At 41.2% G+C, this 25,154-nt stretch overlaps 3 protein-coding genes across 16 annotated transcripts in view; 1 reads left to right on the top strand and 2 right to left on the bottom strand.

The window, feature by feature from the left end:
- Positions 1-3,475, bottom strand: part of NEK11 (NIMA related kinase 11) — a 186,599-nt gene extending 183,124 nt beyond the window's left edge. For 3 of the 8 annotated variants that reach the window (XM_045004773.1, XM_045004771.1, XM_045004776.1), the window contains exon 1: positions 3,101-3,391. The gene's annotated coding sequence lies outside the window, so the exon portion shown is untranslated. The other 5 variants (XM_045004775.1, XM_045004777.1, XM_045004772.1 and 2 more) reach the window with 4 other exon arrangements.
- On the top strand, positions 3,321-13,123 carry ASTE1 (asteroid homolog 1). Of its 4 annotated transcripts, none has more exons than XM_045004770.1 (5): positions 3,321-3,567; positions 4,413-5,744; positions 7,610-7,739; positions 8,771-8,984; positions 9,468-9,673. In XM_045004770.1, the coding sequence occupies exons 1-4, from the start codon at positions 3,481-3,483 to the stop codon at positions 8,977-8,979; spliced, it is 1,758 nt and encodes a 585-aa protein (XP_044860705.1). In that variant the 5' UTR covers positions 3,321-3,480; the 3' UTR covers positions 8,980-8,984; positions 9,468-9,673. The 4 variants fall into 4 exon arrangements, with proteins under 4 accessions (XP_044860705.1, XP_044860704.1, XP_044860702.1 ...); XM_045004769.1 differs by lacking the exon at positions 9,468-9,673 and adding an exon at positions 10,655-10,790 and having other exon boundaries at positions 3,330-3,567; XM_045004767.1 differs by lacking the exons at positions 7,610-7,739; positions 9,468-9,673 and adding exons at positions 10,655-10,844; positions 12,082-13,123 and having other exon boundaries at positions 3,473-3,567.
- Positions 13,124-19,932: 6,809 nt separating this feature from the next.
- ATP2C1 (ATPase secretory pathway Ca2+ transporting 1) overlaps positions 19,933-25,154 on the bottom strand; it is a 113,451-nt gene continuing 108,229 nt past the window's right edge. For 3 of the 4 annotated variants that reach the window (XM_045005160.1, XM_045005161.1, XM_045005162.1), the window contains 3 exons: positions 23,421-23,516; positions 21,920-22,061; positions 19,933-20,969 (listed from right to left, as the gene is read on the bottom strand). In XM_045005160.1, coding sequence (XP_044861095.1) covers positions 20,839-20,969; positions 21,920-22,061; positions 23,421-23,516 — 369 coding nt within the window. In that variant the 3' untranslated portion in view covers positions 19,933-20,838. Of the gene's footprint in view, positions 20,970-21,919; positions 22,062-23,420; positions 23,517-24,009; positions 24,086-25,154 lie in introns of those variants that run through there. The other variant, XM_045005163.1, reaches the window with a different exon arrangement.

Consider the following 25,154-nt stretch of genomic DNA (forward strand, 5'->3'; position numbering starts at 1 on the left):
ATTGGGTGGCGAACAGGTCAACCTGGGGAAACCCCCACCTTTGGAAGATGGGGTGTATGACATCTGGTTGGAGAGATCACTTGTGAGTTTGGAAGGACCTGCTGAGGTGGTCCGCCAGCATGTTCTGAATTCCTGGGAGAAAGGACACTTCCAGATGAATGGAGTGGGCTATGTAGAACTCCCACAGTCTAAGGGCCTCCTGGCATAGTGATGAGCAACGGGCTCCCCCTTGCTTGTTAATGTAAAACATGGCTGTGGTGTTGTCCATTAGAACAGCTATGTAACATCCTTGTAGTTGGGCCTGGAAAGCTTGGCAAGCAAGGCGCACTGCCACTAGCTCCCTGACATTGATATGGAGGGAGAGCTCATTCTGTGACCACAGGCTCTGTGTCTGAAGGTTCCCCAGATGTGCCCCCCATCCCACAGCTGACGTGTCCATAACCAGGGACAAGGAAGGCTGTGGCCTGTGGAAGAGGACTCCTCCACACACCGCTCAGGGGTCAAGCCACCAGTGAAGGGAGGCGAGGACCTGTCCCAGCACTGTGACCACTGAATTCAAGTTGTCATGCCCTGGGCAGTAGGCTGAGGCGAGCCATGCCTGCAATGGCCTGCAGCTCCCATTGGCCGGGAACGGCGAGTACTTGTGGCACCTTAGAGACTAACAAATTTATTTGAGCATAAGCTTTCGTGGGCTACTCCCCACTTCATTGGATGCATGTAGTGGAAAATACAGTAGGAAGATATATATATACACAGAGAACATGAAACAATGGGTGTTACCATACACACTATAAGGAGAGTGATCAGTTAAGGTGAGCTATTACCAGCAGAAGAGAAAAAGAACTGTTTGTAGTGGTAATGAAAATAGCCCATTTCCAGCAATTGACAAGGAGATGTAAGGAAAAACTGTGGGGGGGGGGGGTGAGAATAAGCGTGGGGAAATAGTTTTACTTTGTGTAATGGCCCATCCAATCCCAGTCTTTATTCAAGTCTAGTTTGATGGTGTCCAATTTGCAAATTAATTCCAATTCAGCAGTCTCTCGTTGGAGTCTGTTTGTGAACTTTTTTTGTTGTAATATTGCGACTTTTAGGTCTGTAATCGAGTGGCCAGGAAGATTGAAGTGTTCTCCAACTGATTTTTGAATGTTATAATTCTTGACGTCTGATTTGTGTCCGTGTATTCTTTTATGTAGAGACTGTCCTGTTTGGCCAATGTACATGGCAGAGGGGCATTGCTGGCATATATCACATTGGTAGATGTGCAGGTGAATGAGCCCCTGATGGCGTGGCTGATGTGATTAGGTCCTGTGATGGTATCCCCTGAATAGATATGTGGACAGAGTTGGCAACGGGCTTTGTTGCAAGGATTGGTTCCTGGGTTAGTGTTTTTGTTGTGTGGTGTGTGGTTGATGGTGAGTATTCGCTTCAGGTTTGGGGGTTGTCTGTAAGAAAGGACTGACCTGTCTCCCAAGGTAAACAAAGTGTCTCATGGCCCGCCAGGGGCTTACCCTGAACAAGCCACGAACCAAGTTTAGAAACCCCTGCTTTAGACTGTGCACCCTGGGCCTGGTGGTACACCCACGGGGTCCAGAATGGCCACTGAGTTGGTCCCTGCTATTGCACCAGCCGTGGCCCTACCCCTACTTCAGGGCATCCATGGCCTGACCAGTCCTGGTCCCGTTCCAAGTACCTAGACCCTGCCTCCAAGCCCAAGGAACAGGATTGGGACCACGAGGGTCAGGGTGGTGCCAAGCGGAGCTGAGCCAGCAAGCGGTGCCGTGAAACTGGGAAGTAGTGCCGCGAAGCTGGGGAGCTGTGCCAAGAAGCTGGAGAGCAGTGCCGTAAGGCTGGGGAGCGGTGCCATGACCTGGAGTGGTTTTGTGACCTAGAGTGGTGTCGCAACCTGGAGATAATTGGGGACGGTGAGCAGCGCCAGGACCGGTGCTGGTGCCAGGTCCAGGACATGCTCCTTTGCACATAGTTGTGCAAAATTATAGGTTTTAAGCAAATTTTTTGAGTTTTATCTATTTAAATTTTCACAATTGTGGGAAATTATGGGCTGGTCAGCCAATAATTATTTAATGATAGTAGACCTTGAGATTCAAAATGTTAAAGCTTTACATTAAAACATGAATTCTCAACATCACATGTCAAAATATATAAAGTAAATAGCTTTAAAATAAACTCTAATATGTTCTCAAGCAGCATTTTTCTCACTTTGCCTATCTGTACATTTCTATTATTATTGATGGAACTATTTTTTCATGGGTTTGTGTGTAAACAGTGAAATTGACATTTACCTACATTTACCAAACACAAATCTAATCCTTCCAAGCCTACTTAGAACAGAGTCTTTAAATGATTAAGAGTATGGAACATCTTCCATATGAGGAGAGATTAAAAAGACTGGGACTGTTCAGCTTGGAAAAAAGATGACAGGGGGAGAGGGACGAGCAGGATATGATGGAACTCTATAAAATCATGAATGGTGTAGAGAAAGTGAATGGGGAAGTGTTATTCATCTCTTCACATAACACAAGAACCAGGGGTCTGCCAATGAAATTGATAGGCAGCCTACTAATAGCTTTAAAACAAACAAAAGGCAGTACTGCTTCACACAACGCACAGTTAACCTGTGGAACTAGTTGCCAGGGGATGTTGTGAAAACCAAAACTACAACTGGGTTAAAAAAATAATTAAATAAGTTCCTGGAGGATAGCTCCATCGGTGGCTATCAGCCAAGACAATCAGGATCACAACCCCATGCTCTGGGCATCCCTAAGCTTCTGACACCAAGGGACGGCTCACTCAAGGACTGCCTGCTCCGCCCCTTCCCTCTGGGGCACCTGGCACTGGCCACTGTCAGAGGACAGGCTACTGGGCTAGAAGGGCCATTGGTCTGACCCAGTGTGGCCAGTCTCATGATCGCGCCCGTGGTCGCAAGGCCTGTCCCCAGCAGCACCCAGGGCTCGCGGCTGGGCTGGGGCAGCAGGGCACGGCCAGGCGCTCTCCAGCCCCCCCCCCCGGTGCCGGGTGTGCGCGTGGGGGGACGAGCGGCGCTACGCCGGACACGTGTGTGGGGGGGGTCACGTCCATTTACCTTCTCATCCCCGCCCCCGGCCCAGACGCGCAGGGGGCGCGGGTCCCACCCCTGCGTCCCAGTCGGGCTCTCCGTGCACGGCCCCGCTCCGCCCTCCCGCTAGCGCCTCGCGGAGCCCGGCCTGTCCCCTCCCCCCGCATGTGTTTGGGACCGGTCTCCTGGAGACGCCGCGCTGCCCGACGGGATACAGGCCCCCAGGGCGGACCCAACCAGCCCCCAGAGAGAACCCGAGCTGGCTGGTCACGTGACCCGGCGGCGCCTCCTCTGCCCTGCTCGCATAGAAACGGACGTGAATAGTACCCGCCGATGAGCGATTAAACAGTGACGCAATCGGGTGGGCGTGGCTTCACCACACGTGATTCCCGGGTCCTCCTATCTTGATGCGTCGCATCCCCTCCCCGCCGGAAGTGGCGGCTGTTTGCTGGGCACGGGGTCGTGTCTGGAGGGGCGGAACTGAGTCCCGCGAGGTGCGGCACCGGCGGGTCCCTTATACGGCGGCACAGGGGGACTGATCCCTCCAGCAGCCGCTGGCGTGTCCCTGGGGCCGGGGGTGGAGCGCGCACCCGAGTGCGATTTAACGGCCAGTAACACGAGTCCCGCTGGCCGCGCTCGCGCTCCGGGCAGGCTCCGCAGGAGAACGAGGCACCGCTCGTGTCTGCCCGTCTAGTCACCCCCCGAGCCGGAGCCAGGCCTTGTCGGCTCCTGAGCGGTGAAGGGCCCCGGCTGGCTGGGTGAGGCGTCCCCCGCACCGGGACTGTCTCTCCCCGAGCTGGCCGCGAGTTACATAATACATGGGGGGGCGGGCGGGGTCTCCTCCTGTGCGTGTCTAGTTCAGTGTCACAGCGGCTGAGGGCGGCTTAACAACAACGTATGTAATTTTATGGCCCAACTCAGCCATGTACACACAGCCCCTGCTCCGGCGGGGATCACTGAATACGACTGCACCGAAAGGCTGGAGGACAGAAGGGGGCGCAGTTCCCTTTTCTGATGTGTAACTTTCAGTGCCCCTGGATGGCACTAGAAAAGTCAGTTGGCATCGTTAGCTCCAAGTCACATGGGGGTGGGGTAGTGCAATTCTAGCAGCTGTAGTTCAAAACAAGTTGGCCTGCCAGGGGAAAAGCCATACGTAAACAGCGTACATCACTTCCTTTTGCCCCGGGGGAAAGGTTTGTAACAGTCACTTTTGGACTCAAAGGTAGCAGGAATTGAGGTAAGTGGACAGCACTAGTGTGTATTGATCTGATCATTAGTCTAGGGGTGAGGTTTTGTGCACTGTACTTGAAAATTAAATTGTTCATTTGTTTGACTACAGGTGTTACAGGTTAAGAGCATGGGCATCCATGGATTAATGAGCTATGTGGGAGAGCACAAGCAGTTCTTCACTGATCTACAATTAAGGAACACAAAAATAATCATTGATGGAAATAATTTGTTTCATCGGCTTTATTTTGAATCAAATCTAGACCTCCAACATGGAGGGGATTATGATTCTTTTACAGATATTGTTCACAAGTTTTTTGAAACTTTGTCCATATGCAGAATATACCCATATGTTGTGTTAGATGGAGGGTGTGACTTGTCGGATAAGAAGTTTGTGACATTAAAAGAAAGAGCCCGGGATAAGATCCAGGTAGCATATTCCATCTCTAGAGGTGGTGGTGGAAGCGTGCTACCCCTGCTCACCAGAGAAGTTTTCAAGCAAGCCTTGACCAAATTAGAAGTGCCTTTTGTCCAGTGCTTCTCAGAAGCAGATAGGGATATTATGTCATTGGCTAATCATTGGAACTGTCCCGTATTAACTTTAGACAGTGACTTTTGTATTTTTGATTTGAAAGCTGGGTATTGCCCTCTGAATTACTTTCAGTGGAGAAACCTTTGCACCTGTGAAGGCACACTGGACTGCTACATTCCAGCTCGATGCTTCTCTTTAGAGAGACTGTGCAGCCACTTCAGTCATATGAACAAAGCCCTTCTTCCTCTCTTTGCTGTAATGAATGGTAATGATTACATTAATCTGCCAGCTCTGGAGACATTCTTCAGCAAGGTGCGCCTGCCAGTTGGAGGCTCTGGCTGGAGGGGGAGGAAGCATGTCCGCATTCAGGGACTTCTAAACTGGTTATCCCGTTTTGCTGACCCCACAGAGGCTATAGACAATGTTCTGAAATATCTTAAAAAGCATGAGAGAGAAGAAATAAGGGAGCTTCTGTGCGCTTCCATGGAGGAATATGAACAGTCTGATGTGAATCTTGAGGATTTTTTTCAGAATGGAAACTTTGACTCTCAGGTGACCAGGAAATTAGAGTTACCACAATGGATGCTTGAGGCTTTGGCAAAAGGTCATTTGTCTCCATTCATTAGTGATGCCCTTCTATTAAGAAGAACAATCCTTCATGTTCAGGTGGAGAACATGCAGAGGCGTAGTGCTCACACAGTTGCCTTACCCATTCGTCAAGTCATCTATGGGTTACTTCTGAATGCCTCTCAAAATTCTGAAGTTACTTCCCCAAGTAAGCAGTCCAACAAGCTGCCAATTGTCCGTGAATTTGATAGAAGCCAAAAGACTCTTAAAAAATCCTTTGTTCCAACAACAATGCTGCCTCGGAATTTTTGTGAAGACCATCGCCCTTTGGCCACATTAACTGAGGTATGGTTGTCAGAACAGATATCCTGGATAATAATCAATGTTGTGAGTGTAATGGGGAAAAAACTTGTCAATCCAGCCAGCTTAGTACTAGATATAGTACATACAAGTGACTTCTATAAGACTGCTCATGGTAATAAGCACTACATGCATTACTAAGTGTAGGGTCATAGTCTTTGGTATGCAGCATTCAGAGATGTTACAATTATACATTTATTTTAGTTTCCTTTTTAAAAAGGAACACTTGACAAATTATAGGCAGAGGTGATAGAGGCCTATATTTAATTTTGCCTAAAACTTTCCCTTATAATCTTATTTTTATTTGCATTCAATTTTGCCAAACTAACTCTTTAGGCCAGAGCTTTCAGAGCAGAAACTTAAAAAAGTCTGCATGAGGAGTAATCCTTGATTTAAGAGCTGCTTTTTTTTTTTTTTTTTTTTGTCCTCTTGAAAATGTATCCAGGTTTGGTCAAGCTATACACTTCAGGAAAAACAGTCACAAGCTATACTAAGTATATATTAGAGCAGGGGTCAGCAACCTTTCAGAAGTGCTGTGCCGAGTCTTCATTTATTCACTCTGATTTAAGGTTTCGTGTGCCAGCTATACATTTTAGTGTTTTTAGAAGGTCTATTTCTATAAGTCTATAATATATAACTAAACTATTATTGTATGTAAAGTAAATAGGTTTTTAAAATGTTTAAGAAGCTTCATTTTAAATTAAAATGCAGAGCCCCCCGGACTGGTGGCCAGGACCCAGGCAGCGTGAGTGCCACTGAAGATCAGCTTGTGTGCCGCAGGTTGCCTACCCCTGTGTTAGAGGCTTTCTGCTAAAATCTCTAATCTGCACTGAGCAAACTTCAGCCCCCCAGTTCTGTGTGTGCCATCTGCAGCGAGTATACTTCTAGTTCCATAGAGCTCCCTACATGGCTCCAGACAGTACATGGACAAAGCAGCAGCTAAAGAAAACGTTTTGGGGTAGAGAAGGAAACAGTTCTAGTCTCAGTTCTTCTATTGACTAGGGGTAGCAATCCTGTGTGGTTTAGTCACTATTGATCAAGGCCTTGTAACCCCTATTTCTAGAGGAAGGAAAAAATCTCTCTCCTCATCCCCTTTTAAAGGGTACATAATTGTGAGGTTGCACAAGGTCACTTTGGGGAGAGCTAGGAATAGAATCTGGTTCTAATATGGTAGACTCAAGTCCTATTCACTGCCCGCTCCACCTTTCAAAATGAATGCTCCAGAGCTGCGTTTGGCAATGCTGTATGTAACTATTAAAATATATTGGCAAAGTATGTATGTCTCCTGTTAGGGAGCAAATGGAGGGGACACCATGAAAAATAGCAGCCTATGACTGCTACCATTTACTCCTTTAGCCCAACTGGTGCTATAGATCTCAGGGACCTGCATTCAAACCCTGCTGCTGACCCATGTACATTTGTTTTCATTTTTCTTTAAGGAAACTGCATACAAAAATCTTTAAGTGAATGTTAAGGTTGCAGAGTCAAGCAAGCACAAGTTAGGAAATGTCCATGCAACTTCAATTTGTCTCCTTGTATAGACACTGTGCTAGTCTTTAATTTAATTACCATACTCTTGTGTTCTAGGACCCATCCTGCCTTGGTCAGTGCATAGGGTAGACCATAAATGAAGCAAAGTGTTGCAGGGAGAGAAAAAGGTGTTCTTGCATTTTTAGCATTGGATTTGGGCCTAAAAGCACTGGGTTCTGTTTCTCCTCTACTGCAGACTTCTTGTCTGATAATGAGTAGGGCCCTACCAAAGTCATGGTCCATTTTGATCAATTTCACAGCCAGAGGCTTTTTAAATTGATCAATTTCACATTTTCAGCTGTGTGCATCTGAAATTTCAGAGTGTTGTAATCATGGGGGTCCCAACCCAAAAGATACCCAGAAGTGGATCTTATCTCACCCACACCCCAGGAGCTGCCATGCAAGGAAAGAAGAAGTGCTGTCATTCCTCAGCCCAGCAGGGAATTGCAGGTAGGCGCACCCTAGCTGGGGCACTTCCAGGAGCAGAGGCATATTAGACCCACCTCCACAAGTCTCCTCCAGCTGCAGGAACCTCCTGGGTTGGAGCTTCCTGCAGCAGGGGAAGACACTCAGAGGTGGGTCTGATCTCCCCGAGAGCAGCCATGCAGTGGAAGGACAAGTCCTCTCCCTTCCCAGACCAGCTGGGACTTCCAGCTAAGAGGCCCCTGGCTGGGGCACTCCCAATAGCAAGGGAGAGCAGATTTCACTGGGAAGGGCTTATTTCACAGTCCATGAAATCTTTTTCATGGCCATGAAATTGGTAGGGCCCTAATAATGTGCAAGACTATAATTCATATATATACAGCTGAACTAAGGTTGCACAGGCTCCTACTATACTACAACTGCAATCTTTTAATGAAGTTTTTTTGTATATAAATACACACAATTTGTACCAGTGTTACTGTAATGGCTTAGAATGTTTTTAAACAAGTCTCATTTACTAGTCAATTTCTGAAGCTAGATTTTCACATGTGCATTGAGAGCTCATACAGTACAGGTGATAACTGCAGTTCTCTGCCAAAATCCATGTAGCAGATTCCACTGGGAGTATAGATCAATGGTAGGGATAGTAGCACAAGTTTACAACCTATGGTGCAATGCTAACCCCTGAAATGCAGGTGATGCAGGACTGACACCCTCTAGGATAGAGCCAAAGCAGGTGGTTTTGAATGCATAATAAATGGCTAGATTTTCAATATGCTCAGCTCCCAACTCCATTTAGGCACCTAACTGCAACTGAAACACTTCCAAAAAATTTGACCCTTGAACGATAATAGGAAATACAATATACTGACTACTTTTTAAAAAGATTAAATATCATTCCAAAACTATTCATTCTACAGAATGATCTGTTAAGTCACATTAACACAGAAGTCATTTGCCTTTGGGTGAAGATGGCAAATAAGTGTAGATGGACTTTCTTACAGCAAAATAAAGCCAGACCTCTTCACCATGTATCCAAAATTATGACTTTTTGGCAGGTGCCCAGATCAGATCGGCTAAAACTTCTGTTGGAGACATTAGGAGTGAAAGCCAGCATCCTACAACCCATCCCCAGTCCCTTGTGGCTCCCTGTTGCTGTAACCTGCTACTGGATGCGTTACTCAGAACCCAAAGTGAAATTGCATCATTTACAGGCATTACTTCTAGGAATGGTATTTGGGGAATTGTACAAGACAACAACAAGTAGCCCAGGTAGGTCCCCAAAGAACTAAAAACTTTACACGTTTCTAGATGTTTCATATTTATATGCAAATCTACATTCTAGCCACAGTTTCCCCTTTTGTTTTTGTAAGGACTCTCCACTTCCATCGGAATTAGTGGTGATTTACACTCTACCCTCAGCACTCAATTTATACATTGGTGAAGATGAGAGGCAGTGCTGTGTTGCAGTTAGGACTGAGGGACTTGAAGTTAAACTCTGACTTCTATTCCCAACTTGTTGTGTGTTTGGGAAAGACATCTAACTTACCTGTGCCTCAGTTGCCTATCTTTAAATGGGTAAAATCCATATTGACCTTGTCAAGTGGTGTTGGCAGTTGTGTGCTTCAGGTATATTATAAAAGTGCAAAATATTTTTTTCAGACTTGCATACACATGCATCAAATGTTGCTACTTCTATAAGACTGTTTTATTACTCAGTAATGAACTTTTACTAAAGTCAGTTTGTACTTACAGGAAACATTGTTCGTGTGCGAGTCTAACAAATTCTAATTCAAAGCAGACTCAATAGGGAAGCTTTGAAAGCGAAGCTATTGCCTCTCTTCCTCATACTTTCAGAACTTCATACTTTATGGAAGGGGAAATACGAATAGAAATTTGGCCACAGAAACTGTCAGTATCAGTAAGAATAAATAAAATCCTGTATTGAGAGAGTTATCTAAACAGGTAAGTCCAAGAGACTAAGCAAATTTAGTACTGGCAGCAGCTAGGCATTGAGGTTCTACTTCAGATTATAAATTCTAGGGCAGGAATAGTCTGTGTACACAGTGCTTGGCACAATGGGGTCCTGATCTCTAATTGGGCACTCAAGGCACTACTGATTATATTAATCTTATTTTTTAAAGTCAGAGCCTTAACCTGTATTTTAGCAAGAAGCCAGAACATTCCAGATTAATGTTAAAACTAATTAACTTGGCCTGTTGTGACTGGGTATTTCATCACAGGTATTATGTACAATGATCAGCTATAATCTTTACACACATCTAAACTCAGAACTGGTAGGTTTTTTGTTTGCTTTTGCTGGTTTATGATTAAACCTATTGGAAATGTTACTTTACTAATTTGTTATGCAAATGCTATGCTAAACAATTAGTACTTCAGGTTTAAATCCTGTTTAAGGCAGGGTTTTTTCCCCCAAAACATGAGGAAAGCTATCTTAATACTGCAAAAGTAGCAAGATTTCAGTGTTTGATATTAAAGTTAAAGGGTTGTGGGGAGAGATTTTTAGGTAACATAATATGCCAGCCTTAGATTTAGGAGGAATTCCTGATTGTATGGGAGGACGACAGGGTTATGGATTACAGAAACTGGGCAGGCAATTCTCTAATGCTTCTCGTTAACCTGACACATAGTGGGATTTTTTAAAGATTTTCCAGTTGGCCCACAACACAAGTATGTGCACTCTTAGACACATAATTGAGCCAGCAAATATTGAATTCTTGTTTCAGTCTCTCATGGCTTTTGGTACTTGAACAGTAACAATTTAAGACACTTGAAAACAGATTACTTCAGATACTCCCTGATACTCAGTGTTTAGAGGTTCATGGGCACCATTAATTGTACATACCAATCATTCTTTGTATAGGAGAATGCATAGGAGCCTCTAGAAAAAACCCTTATTTTCTTGTCCATTCATAATCTAGATCCTGCAGTTTTCCATGTCAAAGATAAAATGATCTATGACCAGTTTCTAAAATGGAAAGAAAAGAATTTTCAGAAATTACTGGATTTAGACACAGCACACACTTTCTGCCAGTGGCAGTGCTGCCTCCAGATGGGATTGCATCTCAACCAGCTACTCTCTACTCCTCTCCCTGAACCAGACCTAACTCGGTAAGAACCTGTAAAAGACCAGCCTTCTTCACAAGGTGCTCCAAATACAAAGCACCCTCACATTGTATTTTGTATTATACCTGCTGTGCCTCTGGAATGTAAGCTCCTTGGGCAAGGGACCTTTTAAATTTGGTATAGTTCATATTCTGTTTTATAGCACTAGTACTCTGGTGCTTAATAAATGTTAACAGCTTCTAATGTTTCAGCAAATTCATGTTTTTTGGTAATTACTACATATAAAATTCCAATATAAAAATCTTTTGAACCAAAATAATTAAAATTTTACCCTTAATGCTTTAGTACATACTGTGACTGAATACAAGACGAGTAAAAATTGGAAAGTTCAGGCCTGATCTTGCACACCCTTTCTGAGGCCAATGAAATGACTAAGATCAGAACTAAAGTATGTAAACATGTATGCATCACTAGCTGAGACAGACAACTAGGAGACTGCATAATGTAGAAGTGCATCAAGGAAGGGAAAAGGTACAATAAATTGAAAAACATGAAAAAAATCAGAGTAAGTCTGGAAATCACTGGCATAATGATCCTAAGCATTTTCACTTGAGCAAAATTCTTAATCTTCTGTAGTAACAGGGATACACACAAATATGATTTCTATCTAGGATCTGTATTTTCAGTGTTAAATTTGATTTTAAACATCCCTCATTAGATGCAAGTCTTATGTAGGGTTAAAAATGCACTTTACCCAAATTCAGCTCTCAAATATTCAAGGTGCTGTTAAAAGCAGTTTCTCTTCCTTAGACAAGTGAGTTCTGCACTTCTTGCTACTTGAATAGATGTGTAAAGTTCTTTCCACTATATTCGCGTCTAGGTCCATATAGTGCTCAAATGAAAAAGCATGCATTGAAGATACAAGTTATCTGTGTCAGCTAATTCCCAGCAACTAGTATCTACTAAAGTAATTGATTTTTCTTGATTAAACCCAAAACCATTTTAAAAAATTGAGTTGTCACCTGAAATTTTTGGCTTTATTGTGCCTGCTGGTTCTAAAAAACAATAAAATTAAGAAATATAGTAATGTAAGTATGTACCTGCAGACAAGCTGGATTTGAACTTATGAAGATGCCTTTGGGATTGTTTCTTTAAAAGGCTTTTATTTAAAGAGTTCATATTCAGTGATTGTCGTTTGTATTGTTTTTTCCACTAAACAGTATAGTTTTGCTAGCTATAGTTTGATACGATTCTAAATTTAATCTTTCCTTCCTTCGGGCAGGCTTTATTGTGGGACCCTTGTGCATAGACTATGCAAAGAGCTTAAATCAGCACATGGAGCAGAGAATCTGCTTATCTCATCTCCAAAGATGAGCCAGCTTTATTGTGATCTGCTCCATGCAGTAAAGTCAACTGTACCTCCAGACTTCTTCCAGGAGACAACCAAGACGACCAAATCTTGCAAGGAAAAGAACAAGCAAGCCACTAGTCAAGCAGAGACTACCAGACAGCATGGTACATTGGAAGCTCAGCCTTTCTGTGATGTTAACAATAGGTTTGCATCACTAATGGTGGAAGACTGAAAGCAGCACATACATGACATTCAAATAATTCTGCCTTGTGAATGGATCACAGTTACAATGAAGTGGGTGAACTGCATTGGAATGTAACTGGCCTTTTTACAAAACTTGATTCACATGGATCAATTTTTAGAATGAATCTTGCTACAGTGATTTTTTTCCTATAAATAATGTTATAGGATACTGTCTGAACTTTCCAAAAATGGTCAGTCATTTGATGTCCTTGAATACAACAGAAGAAATGAAATTTACAATTTTAAAGTAAAGCAGTAAGAGGACACTACACTTCCCACCCCTCCAACCACCATTTGCAAAACAAAACAAAACACACACGAAAACCACGCCATCACAACAACTACATACTAGACATGGAAAGCTAATCACAAATTTAATTTTGCAAGGCCAGCGTCCACCAGTGAGATTTTCAAAAAAGTTTCCAAGGGAGGAACACGGGTCCCTGACTTCCATTGACTTTCAGTGGAAGTTGGGCCATCTGCTGTGCCTCTGGTATTCTGGTTTCTGAACTGTTGGGGGAAAGAAACTGGAACTTATCCTTTTCTTCTCCTGTGTTTCTCTTAAGAAAAAAGTTTGGATAGTCGCTACCAAGCCTGAATGCTACCACCTAAAGTAGACTATTTTTTCTTCTATCAAGTACCTTTAATACACCCCCCCCCCCCAAGAGACTGTCAAGCAAGGGTCTTTTCCCAGAAGATTCCAAAAATAAAGGAATGTTAAAATAAAGATTCATTTTAAATAAATATTTGTTTTAAATAAATTATTTATGCATATAGGTTTGACAGTCTGATTTGGTTTCTGACATACTCCTGCAGTAAGATAGCTAGTGTTTACTACTCTTGTTCCCTTTCAAGAATTAATGTGGTTTCTTTCTCTCAAGGTTATAAAGGTTTTTAGATCATTACCTGTATCTTTAGTCAGAGTTGTGTCCACTGTTCATCAGAAAGAACTTACCTTACAGTAACTCTGGTTGAGATGTGTTGTCTATGCAGGTTGCCCGCTTGGGGCACATGCATCCCTTGTGCACAAGATGAGATTCTTTTGGATAGCAGTATCCATTAGGACCATGGCTGCACCCCGAGAAACCTCAACCATTGTAGCCCAGGGCATAAGGGGTGGGGGCAGCCTCAACCACTTCAGTTCTTTTGCCAATAAAGACTCAAATTAGTGGGACAAAGGGGAGGTCAAGGAATGTGTGTGGACAACACATCTTGAAGAACCTTGGTGCTGTAAGGTAGGTAATTGTTCTTTCAAGTGACTTCCACACCGATTACACTCTTGGTCAGTCTTGGTGACAAGCATCCCATGCTCAGATGTGGGTAATAGGACTCCTATATAAATACTGAAGTATTGCATGCTAGCAAAGTTTGCATTTGATCTCAAGGCCTGCATGAAGGTTATTGATACATAGTAAAAGTACAAACCGAGTACAAGCACATCACCAGGCATCTCTCAGTCAATGGGATAATGTTCAATGAGGTGGTGGAGACTGCAGGGGCTCAAATCAAATGGGACCTGATGTGTCCTGGGGATCTCTCTTTGCTAGCATATAGCAGATTTATGTAGAAAGTCTGAAAACCATTTAGATACCCTCATAGAAACTGTTGTCCTCTCATCCATTCACAAATGCCACAAAGTCTGATGCTCTGGTTGATTTAGTCTTGTCTAGATAAGGGGACAGTGCTCTATCCAATATCGGAATTTTTGCAAGAACGAGGTATGGGGAAAGACCAGCAGATGAAGAGACTGATTTATGTGAAATCATGACCTACCTTAAGCAAGAACTGCAGATGCGGTCCACTGCTGCCTCTGTGAAAGTTCACATAAGGAAGCTGTATCATAAGGAGCTGAATCTCCCCAGCTTTGACCACCACAAAGGCTCTCTTTGAGAGGTGATGGAAGGAGCAGGCAGCCATGGGCTCAAAGGGAGGGACCCATTAAATCATCTAGTCAACACACTTCCAGAGGAGGAGGGAGTTCTGACTAGTAGAAGAGCATGGGTCAGTCCTTTCAGAAAATTCCACTGCAGTGGGGTGACAATACCAGTGTCTGTTTTGGAAGATGGTTTGCTGAGATTGCAGCCAGATAGACTCTCATTGAGCTAAGGGACAACCTTGACTGCTTTAGTGAGAGCAAATTCAAATTTATGGAGCACTGTCTTCTGCAGAGGTGAGCAGTGACTGACCAAAAAAGAAGAGTTTCCATCTGCATTGGTAGATTGCATCCACCAGTTTAATGACAGGATTGCCATGGGACGCAAAAAGAGTCTTATCTGCCCAACAGACACAGCAGTGACATGCTGATTTCAACCACCCTTGCAGTGAATGCAGGTGAAGTCTGGCATGCAGCATGGGGTCTAGCTCTCATGCAGGGGTGGTGGTGGGTAGGAATCCTACCAGTGCCCTCAGCTGAACTTTTTATTACTACTGGGTAAACTACTCTCTGTATGTAGAGAGATGTACACACAGTGGGGTTCAGTCTCACAGCTATGTGAAATAAGGAATGAGAGGCAGTTAAGGCCATCCCACCCCTTATACCTTTTGGCTACTCTTTGGAAGGCTCCGTAGGTGCAGGCAGAGCCCCAATGGTCACAACTATTCAAAATAATCTGATCTGTGGCAGATATGCAATTGGTGTGGACAAACACTAGAAAAATGTAAGAATATCTATATTTGATTTCTGCACCATCTTTGGCTATGCTTATCTTTCAATCCTGTGTCTTGTAGACTTTCTCACAGATAGACAAAAATATCTGAAGTAGAGGTGATTTATCAGAACGATCTAAGTATTTTTTTTATAGATGTACACTCCAGCTGAGAGAGACTTCTCCCATCAAAGGAAAGAGATGGTCAAAACTAAAGTTCTTTTCCAAAATACACAGTTAAAGACTTAAGAGTTAGTTTTACTACTTTCAGTTGTCAAACTTTCTAAGAGGATGCCTTTGCTTGGCCATCATTTTATACTTGAGATTCTTGCTTCTATTTAGTGAAATTTTGTACTTCATCACTGTTTCCACATCGTCTTTTAGAGTTTGACAGATTAAATGAACCACTCCTGGATAATCACCAGTCTTCAGGATTGCCTAGAGTAGTCTTAAGTACTCAGATACTATGGCAATGAGTATGGTATAAAAACCTGTATAGAATAAAGAACTTCAGTGGAAGGCAGCAAGCAAGGTGGCCCTCTCAAGAAGCAAGGTTTTTAGCTGCGGGCTATCACAGGAAAGCCTCATGGTAGTAAGTAAGCAAGTTGGTGCAGATGTTTATTTTGTAAAGCCCAAGATGGCAGCTATGTTGGTTATTTTGTTAAATGATTGGGGGTGGGGGGGTGTCTTCTGTAAAAGGTGATGAGATTGGGAAAGTGCTGCATACATACAGAGAATTTAACCAAATAAGCTGGTTAAAAAGAGTCAACTATTTCATTCTAATGGACTGAGACCTGTTCACCGCCTAACCGCACTGGTAACTTCCAACCAATTTATCCAGTAAAAGTTAGATGGGATAAAACTAGAAGTCCTTTATCAGGTAATGTTATAATTGAAACTGTTGCCAGTTTTGAGTTGGCAAAAACTAAGTAAATGACTTCAGGATTTGTCCCCAAGAAGTAGTGTATTCAAAGCTGATCTTAAGAAGTGAAGAGGTGGAAGACAGTATCAATGCAGTGAGATAATTGTAGTAAACAGCCAAAGCTTTAAATTGGTCTGTCTGCTTGACAATTTGGACAGAAAGAAAAAATGTTTTTTAGATGTATAATTTTTTTTTTAAATGGAGTTTAATGTACAGTTTAGAGAAAAGATGAGTAACATTTTAAATTTTGACAGGGCTAAAAATGCATTTTAAATTTGCATTTTTTAAATTTTTTTACTAAGTTTGGATATGCAAAACAAATTTCTTCCAAAGTTAGGGTAGGATTTAACATTCTACTATTTAGGATAAATGTTATAAGTCACATTTAAAGGTTAGAGAAAAATCAAGCAATTTAAAAATGCATATGCATTGAAAGTTAGAGGAAATCTGGTTACATGTGCATCAAGGAAAAGGTATAAAACCTTTAAAGTTGTAAGATTAGTCCCATGTGTCTGACGAAGTGGGTATTCACCCACGAAAGCTTATGCTCCAATACATCTGTTAGTCTTTAAGGTGCCACAGGACTGTCACTTTTAGAGTGGCTAATATGAATTTTTAATCCCTCAGACTCAGATATCCAAAGTTTGTATTTACAGTGGAAAACAATAGTACATATTTATTTTACTTAAAAGGAAACTTCTGTAATTAAGATCACCTTCCAAACATTTTCTAATGACTTACACATTTTAATATAATATAGTATGTGGGTAATACATTTCAATACATCGATGCTCAGAATTCTTTCAAGTGCTGAACATTTTGATACAGTAGGAAGTTAGATGCCATTTAATTGTAATAAGGAATACTGGATTAAAAGCTCAAGATTGCTCTGGGCCTGAAGACAATGTCCAAAACTCTCAGCTAGCTATGGAAACAAAAGGAAGGAACTGAGGCAGCTGGGGCTTCACAGCCCTTTTGGAACTTGGGAATTCTAAATATTCTGTGCCGAAAGTGGGCACTTGTGCAACCCCAATAAGTGCTTCTTTTCTACAAGGCTCCTGAAGCTCTGTCACCAGGCCAATTCAGAGACTTGTTTTATGATGTTCCATAGTAAGATGGGAAGAACTTTGAGGGGACAGTTCCAGGTTACCATAAACAGGAAGAGGTTCCTAAAATGCAAGGTGAGGTAAGTCTGCATTCCCTGAAGTAACTGGGACTAGAAAAAGAGCAGGGAAAAGAGCAAATGGGAACATGTAGCTTTAACTGATTCAGGAAGACATTAACCCATTCTGCAAAAGTACAGGTGGCATTTTGGGTTTAAACAGGTGCTTAAACTGCTGCACTCTAGCCACTGGAAGTGCACTGCCCAGCAGCAGAAAGGCACTGTGATTCACATTGCTGAGGGTTAAGACGCATTTTAAAATCATTGATGCTAATCTGCGACCCTGGGAGATGCTGCAGGCCTATCCTCAGACTGTCACACAAAAGTTGGAGGTCTGGCAAGAGAAACCCCGTCACCCAAGTTGTCCACAATTGGAGCTGTTGAACACTCACTTTTGAAAAACAGGTCATTTACTCAGGTGCCTAATTTAGGAGCCTACATTTAGGTTCCCCCATAATTGAAAAACTTGATCTCAGGTTTAGACTAGTGTCCAGCATTGATGAATTAAGTGGGTTTTTTGGCCTTCCTGTCCCTCCCATGACACTACTGCAATGCCATTTGATTTCTTATTCTTTATGCACAGTTATTTCCCCTGCATTTTGAGGATTTAATGCTCAGATTTCATTTATCTGTATCTGGTGAATTTGTAGCTTCTAGTCACTTCTGACTAAGTTGTACAGTATGCATTTCTTTGAGTTCTAGAACACATCTTTCCATACTTCCCAGCTGTTCAAACTTCAGCCTCATCTAGATTTCTGTTGGCTTTGCTGTGAACTTACCCGTCTTAAAACATCTCTCCATCAGAACAGTCAAGCTTTCAGAAACTGATCTATAGATTGGAGCTGTGGCAGTGGATAGATTGTTTTCTTTCCTGAAGCCTTAATATAAAGGCTACCAGTTTTCTCCCTAAAGTCATTTATTCTCCCCAACTAAAGAGTACTCCTGGCTGATAAGGAAGCGTCCCAGGACCCTGCAACAGGAACACTGTCCTACTCAACATTATGCATGACAAGTGCAATTCCCATGATCACAACAGTGGGAGAGAACATAAGGACAGCAAAATACTTTTAGAGTTATTCACATCTACTACCTTAGTGTGTTTCCTAAACAAAACACTTCCTCTATCCTTAACTGAACTGGGTACCATGTCTGGCAATAGGCTTACCTAAACTCACATTAAATAATGTGCTTGAAAATAAGTAACTTAAAAAATAAATTAAAATCTGATTTCTGTTGGCGCCAATGAGGATTTGGGACTCAACAGAAACCAAATAGTATGTCAATGTCACTATATTTCCCATAATTTTGTTCTTACAACATGGAAACATCTGAAAATTAAAATCAGCTCATGCGCTAGAGTAGGAAATGGTTTCTATTTCTGCAAAACAAACGCTCTGTAAGGAAATATTTACTCATTACTCTACCAAAGAGCAATATGACCAGCGTTTTAAGTCTGTGATAGCCAGTAATCTGATTTTCTGCAGCTTTAAAATACAAGACGCTTTTGAAAAAGATTGAGACTAAATGTCAATCCCTATATGTATCATGGGAGTGGTAAAACATTAATAATCAGCTACTATTCATTAAATATAGATGTTCAACAATACATGTTAATAAATTATCTATAGGAAGCAAGCTGTAAGATATGCAGGGCCTGAGGTTTCAAGGACATTAGTCATTTACTACTGTTCAAATTTACCCCATAGCATGTACTAGAGATTTTAAAATACAAGTCTCACTGACCTACAGTAGAACCTCAGCGTTATGAACACCAGCGTTACAAACTGACCAGTCAACCTCATACCTCATTTGGAATCGGAAGTACACAATCAGGCAGCAGCAGAGAACAAAAAAATATATAAAATAAAATAGGAAACACAGTACAGTATTATGTTAAACTACTTTAAAAAAGGGAAAGCAGCATTTTTCTTCTGCATGGTAAAGTTTCAAAGCTGTATTAAGTCAATGGTCAATTGTAAGCTTTTGAAAGAAAAAGCATAACGTTTTGTTCAGAGTTACAAACATTTCAGAGTTATGAACGACCTCCATTCCCGAGGTTTCGTATCTGAGGTTCTACTGTAGTTTCCCAGAGTTTCTAGACTAAAGTTTAAAACTAGTTTAAAACCTGTTAAGACCCCGTTTCCTGAAAAGTTTTCTTCCAGAAAAGCTTGAAATTTACAGTAAGTCAGACTGTAAAAGCAAATAGTATGGAGTTTTCTTTGCAGGGCAGGGGAAGAAAAAGACGCAAAGATAATAGATGGAATTAAGCTTCTTTGGGGAGGAAATGATTTCATACTGCCAAAGAGAATTACAGTGCACTTGTTTTCAATGAAACAAGTTACTGTAAACTGCTTTACCAAAACATTTCTTGGAGGAAAAAAACAACTAAGGGGGGGATATGCCAGAGGTCTATAAAATCATGACTAGTGTGGAGAAAATGAATAAGGAAGTGTTATTTACTCCTCATAACACAAGAACTAGGGGTCACCAAATGAAATAGGCAGCAGGTTTAAAAACAAAAGGAAGTATTTCTTCACACAACACACTGGCAAAGTGTTCCACAAGTTGACTGAGGGTGTTGTGAAGGCCAAGAATAACAGGATTAAAAAAAAAAACTAGATAAATTCATGGAGGATAGTCCATCAATGGCTATTAACCAGGTTGGGCAGGGATGGTGTCCCTAGACACTGTTTGCCAGAAGCTGGGAATGAGCGACAGGGGATGGATCACTTGGTGATTACCCGTTCTGTTCATTCTCTCTGGGGCACCTGGCATTGGCCACTGCTGGAAGACAGGATACTGGGCTACATAGACTTTTGGTCTGACCCAGTATGGCTGTTCTTATGTTCTTAATAATAAGGGTGTGGAATACACTCGAATGATAATGCAGTGTTTGTACATTAAAAACAACAACAATGTTGATAGTGAAACACAAAATTGGTATCTGCAGGAATGCCAAAAAACAAGCATGATGATCTGGTGTAAGTGCCACTTTCATTCAACACACCAAGTTAGACATTCACACATACTTTAAGAAAAGCAAACATTTACTTCAAATTGCAGTATAGGCTTTTCAATCACAAAAAGAAAAAAAAAAGTGATCAGACAGTGGTCACATCCTGTGCAAAAAAAACCTTAGGATATACAAAAACTAGTAGCACAAGGTACTTGAGCCATTTACACATTGCAGGATAAAGTAAATAAATACAGTAGCTGAAATATGGCACAGGTGCCTCAGATTCTAAACCAAAAGGAATGCCTCTGAAATGTGTAAGTTTATCCTTGCATTAGTTACAAAGTCCCACCACCATAAAAGTAAAGGAAAACAATTAAATAAAAACAAAAACTAAAATATTTATATCTAAGATGGTTTTTATACAGGTATACCACCGAAGTGCAGAAGGTGGGAATCAGGCTTTGACATTTCTCTTTAAAGTACCCTCTGACACACTTTACAAAGTTCCACTCAATCTCAAAAGTGAATTTAAATTTGAGGGAAAATGTTACCAAAGTTGCATAATTTCATTTGTTACTTCCACAGCTGGAAGTTTTAAATCTCAACAGTTCTGAAATATCAATGTTCATCTTTAGTCAGTGAAACAAAGAACTTGACAAGAGCCCTCAGGATTTCTTTATCCTCCAAATTCTTTGTTTTGCTTTCTTCTACATCCTCAGACTGCAATTCCTAGTTTGCAAATAAAAGAATGCAATATGCATCATACATCAAGAAAAGACGACAAAGAAGAACTTCCACGTTTGTGTATCTTTTCCTTGCTTCTCTCAACAACCTTCATGATCTCTGCCACTATGCAGACAGAAGAGGTGAGGCCCAGAAGAAACAACAAATCTAGAAGAGACAATTGGGTTGATTTTAAACTTTGCTTCTTGTGCTAGTCTTTCTACAACCTAAGTCATACATGATGTACTATAATTCAGAACAAGTTAAGATATCATTTCTTTCTAATTGGCATTCCAATTGTTGGATATATACACATTTTATGAGTCAATTTTTACAGGATAAAAATTAATGTACATGTTACACAGAATCCTTGGGATTGACAGGAAATTTAAATTGAAATGTTTCATATTCTATATTTTAACTATTTTTATTAACATTTGTTAAAGTAAGAATGTCTAGCATATTACTATAAACAATATAATTACATCTTATTCTGAATAGCCTGCTTTTTGGAAATGAAACTATAAAAAAAAGGAGGAGTGATATTATACAGTGAGAAATACTTGTATAGGAGGTAATTAATTTTCATCTCCAGGAAACCTCAGTAAAAAATCACCATCATAACTTTATCAAGCCAACAATAATGTAAAGATACTTAAAGTGATGGCAACTGTGTAAAATGGCAACTTCTCAAAATCTTGACTGACATTTTAATGAAAATAATCTTAATGACATGGAATTTCTATTTGAGATTAATCAGAGAATGTGTGTTTAAAAACACTTGTTTTTAAAATTTAGTGATTTAAAAAACAAAATAAAAACTGATCATACTTCACTTTTGCATACATCAGAATTTACACTAGAAAAGAATTCTATGCATATGAAGTATTTATGGATCTTGGAATTACTGATCCATTTGTTTTGTGCTTTTCATATACATTTAATCATTGTTCTAAGAAAACTTTAACAGGAGCTTGTATAAGATGAGGCTCTGCACCATTTGCATTTTATCTCTGTATAAAGGGCAAAATATGTTCTATAACCTTCCATCACTGGATTTGGGGATTGATCATCAATGCCTAAAACAGAGTTAAGTGGAAAAGGAATACTTTTCTTACCCAGTACACTCAAGCTCTCAGTCTGGAAAACCTTCTGAAGCGGAGGAAAGTAAATGACCAATAATTGCCCCATAATAGATCCAAGAACCGCATAACAAAACATTTTGTTACTGCAAAGTCCAATCTCAAATACAGATTTTGTCTGTGAAATAAAATAGTGCATTACATTATACCTGTAGTTTTAATTCTATGATCTTTCTGTGCCTTAGTTATTTGCAACCAGTTATACAATTCAAAATTCTTTCCCTATCATTTGTTTTTATCTCAACATTCAAAAACCTCAGTGACAGATTTGGGACGATCCAGAACAAATTCTCAAAAGATAGGATGATCTCACTTTGATAACTATGCAACTTCTATACTTAATAAATTAGATGTTGTCTCAAGATTGAGCTGTTTTCTGTTTAAGGATAGGGATCTTTCAGAATGGAGAGGCAATATGACAGGGACACCCACCAATAACAGTACAGAAAGATTCAGCATTGCTGAATATACTTGTTGTAGGTAGAAACATGGCCTATCAGAAAGGCAATTTAAAAAACAAACTGAAGAAATATTTTAAAGTTATTGATATTTAACGTAACATGCTCTCATTAATCCATTGAGAACTAGGGGTCAGATTTACAAGGTTATTTAGGCATCTGAAGAGGCAGATGGTCACCTCATGGGATTCACAAAAGCACCTATGCAGGTTAAATGCTTAACTCCCATTGATTTCAATGGGAGTTAAGTGCCTAACTCACTTTAGCACTATTGGATATCCTATAGGCACCTATCCGCATCTTTAAATGCCTAAATACACCTTCATAAATCTGGCCCTAGGCTAAGAAAATAAAATGAAAGGGAATTTGCTTCTGCACATATACAATTAGTATTAGTGGACATGTATTGTCAGTGCAACAGATTCATGCAAGAATGTATCATAAAAATATAGCTAGCCAGTTAAGGGTGTATTCACACACACGGAACTTTTTAAAAACATGTAATTTATACTGATTTATTTTCATTTTTCACAAGGACTAGCATAACAAATTTTCCTTGCTTTTTGTGGATAGAAAGTTAACTAGAGGGATTTTATTTTGTAAAGGCCCCTAAACAACTGAAGATATTAACTGGTATACTGTAATGGAAGAATGATGATTAAATACATACATGCAGCAATACAGAGAGAGACTAGCTTTTGAGCTTTCTTACTCTTGTGAGTTTAGGTCAGCATTGCTATCCCAGTGTTTTGGGGATTTCATGCATCAATTACCCCAAATTAAAACCCTATCATTGACGTGTGAATTAAATGCTAGCCTGTTTAGGCTTGTGGAGCTGCTAAGCTTGTCTCACAGATTTAGTGTGTGCAACCATCACTTTCTCGCATGATGAGAAAGTACATTTAAGGAAAGATCTGAAGCCCAGAAATGAACTGAACACAGCTTCAACAGAAAAGTGTAGTTACTATATAAAAGGTCAAAAATCTCAGGGTACTTATGTTAGATATAGGATTGCATACCTGAGATCTGGAACTCAATGCATTGAACATATCAAAAAACACAAAACAGGTGAAGGTCATCGTTGTATCTCGAGGTGTTATGACATTATCTCTTAACTAACAGAAGAAAGCAAGAAAATGGCTTTAGTGTATGTAACCTCATAAAAGAGCAAACATTCAAAGCATTTATTTTAAGGAAGTTTTGTTCTAATATTTGGAAATAGCAAACACTCTGGTTTGCAACAAGCAAATTTAGCAAGTCTTCAAGCAAGCACTTACACACATGCTTGTAACTAATCTCATTTAGTATTCTTGATTTCAGGTTGTGATTAAAAATTAATGGTGTGATTTTGCAAACATTTATGCACAACTCCAAGTACAGGAAACTCTATAATACATTACAAACAGGATTGGATATTTCCCTCCTTTAAAGAATACTAAGTTAGGTGGTCATTTTAGAATAGCCTGGGTAGGGGGGAAAAAAAACAAAAAAACAAAAAACCCCACCAAACTTTCAAGGCCCAAAATCTCACAAACATATTTGAAAAGCGTGTTTGTGGAGTTGGGGGGGGGGGAGAAATGAGGAATGCTCTGAAATGAAGTTACTCACCTTGTGCAGTAACTGTGGTTTTTAGAGATGTCCCCCAATGGGTGCTCATTTCAGGTGCACATGCAGCGCTTGAGCCCTGGATTAGAAATTTTCATTAGCAGCATCCAGTCAGCCCACGCAAACATCCTATGCCTCCTTGGGCAACACACACAGGCTATCTGGGGATGTGCAGGGGAACCGCCCGCAGTTCCTTCTCCACCTGAACATCCCACAGAGAACAGTCTGAAGCAGGGGAAGGAAGACGGGTAGAGGAGCACCCAGAGGGACACACATCTTGAAGAACCGCAGTTACTGCACAAGGTGAGTAGCCTCTTCAAGTAGTGTTATGGACGGTCCACTTCAGGTGGCACTGTTTCATAGGAATGGCCTTTGAGTAGCCAGAAGTTGAGGTCTGGGAAGACTACCTCCAACAAGAAGCAATCCTAACCAGCCACTGCCACCAGGACCTTTGACAGCCTTAGGGTGCAAGAAAGGCCAAAGGGAAATACTCAGTATTGGAAATGATCCTGGCCTATAGCGAAGCATGGCTATTTTCTTGTAGGTCGAGAGCCAAAAACCAATCCTATTCCTCTAGTAAATGAGTTACAGCCATCAGTCACAATCCCAAACTTCTGGAATTTTACAAATTTGCTTAGAAGTCTTAGATCCAAGCTCAATCTCCATCCTCTAGTCTCCTTTGGCACAAGATGATATTTTGCGTAAAACCCTTTATCCTTGGTGAGGAGGTGGGATCTCCTAATTGAAGGAGACAGTACATATCTTGTCTCAATATAAGCTTGTGAGAGGGATTCCTGAAGAAAGACGAGGAAGGAGGAGGGAAGGGAAGGGAAGAGGTACTTAAAGTGGATGGTGTAGTCTGACATTATGACCCCTATGGCCCACTTGTTTATGATCCATCTCCAAGCATGCTGGAAATGGGAAAGGCAGTCAAAGAAGGGGTAGTGGGTGAATGGTTTCCAGCTGTAAAACTAGAGGAGAGAGAATTTGAACCCTCAAATCAACCTATCAAAACTGTTGCTTTTGCAGACAACTGAGTACTTGTGGAGGGCGGGTGAGCAGCCCTCTTTATGTCTTTTCCTGGGAGGGTCAGAGAACTTAGGAAATCCAGAGAACTAAGCAGACCACCATCTCTGGGCAGTCTGACC

Source organism: Mauremys mutica, chromosome 2, assembly GCF_020497125.1.
Source record: "Mauremys mutica isolate MM-2020 ecotype Southern chromosome 2, ASM2049712v1, whole genome shotgun sequence".
Lineage (NCBI taxonomy): Eukaryota > Metazoa > Chordata > Testudines > Geoemydidae > Mauremys > Mauremys mutica.

Excerpts from the sequence above, each read along its gene's own strand:
- ASTE1 (XM_045004767.1), top strand. The coding sequence starts at position 3,481 with ATGCGTCGCATCCCCTCCCCGCCGGAAGTGGCGGCTGTTTGCTGGGCA. Across the intron at positions 5,745-8,770 it reads CTTTGGCCACATTAACTGAG|GTGCCCAGATCAGATCGGCT; the intron begins GTATGGTTGTCA and ends ACTTTTTGGCAG. Across the intron at positions 10,845-12,081 it reads CCTGAACCAGACCTAACTCG|GCTTTATTGTGGGACCCTTG; the intron begins GTAAGAACCTGT and ends TCCTTCGGGCAG.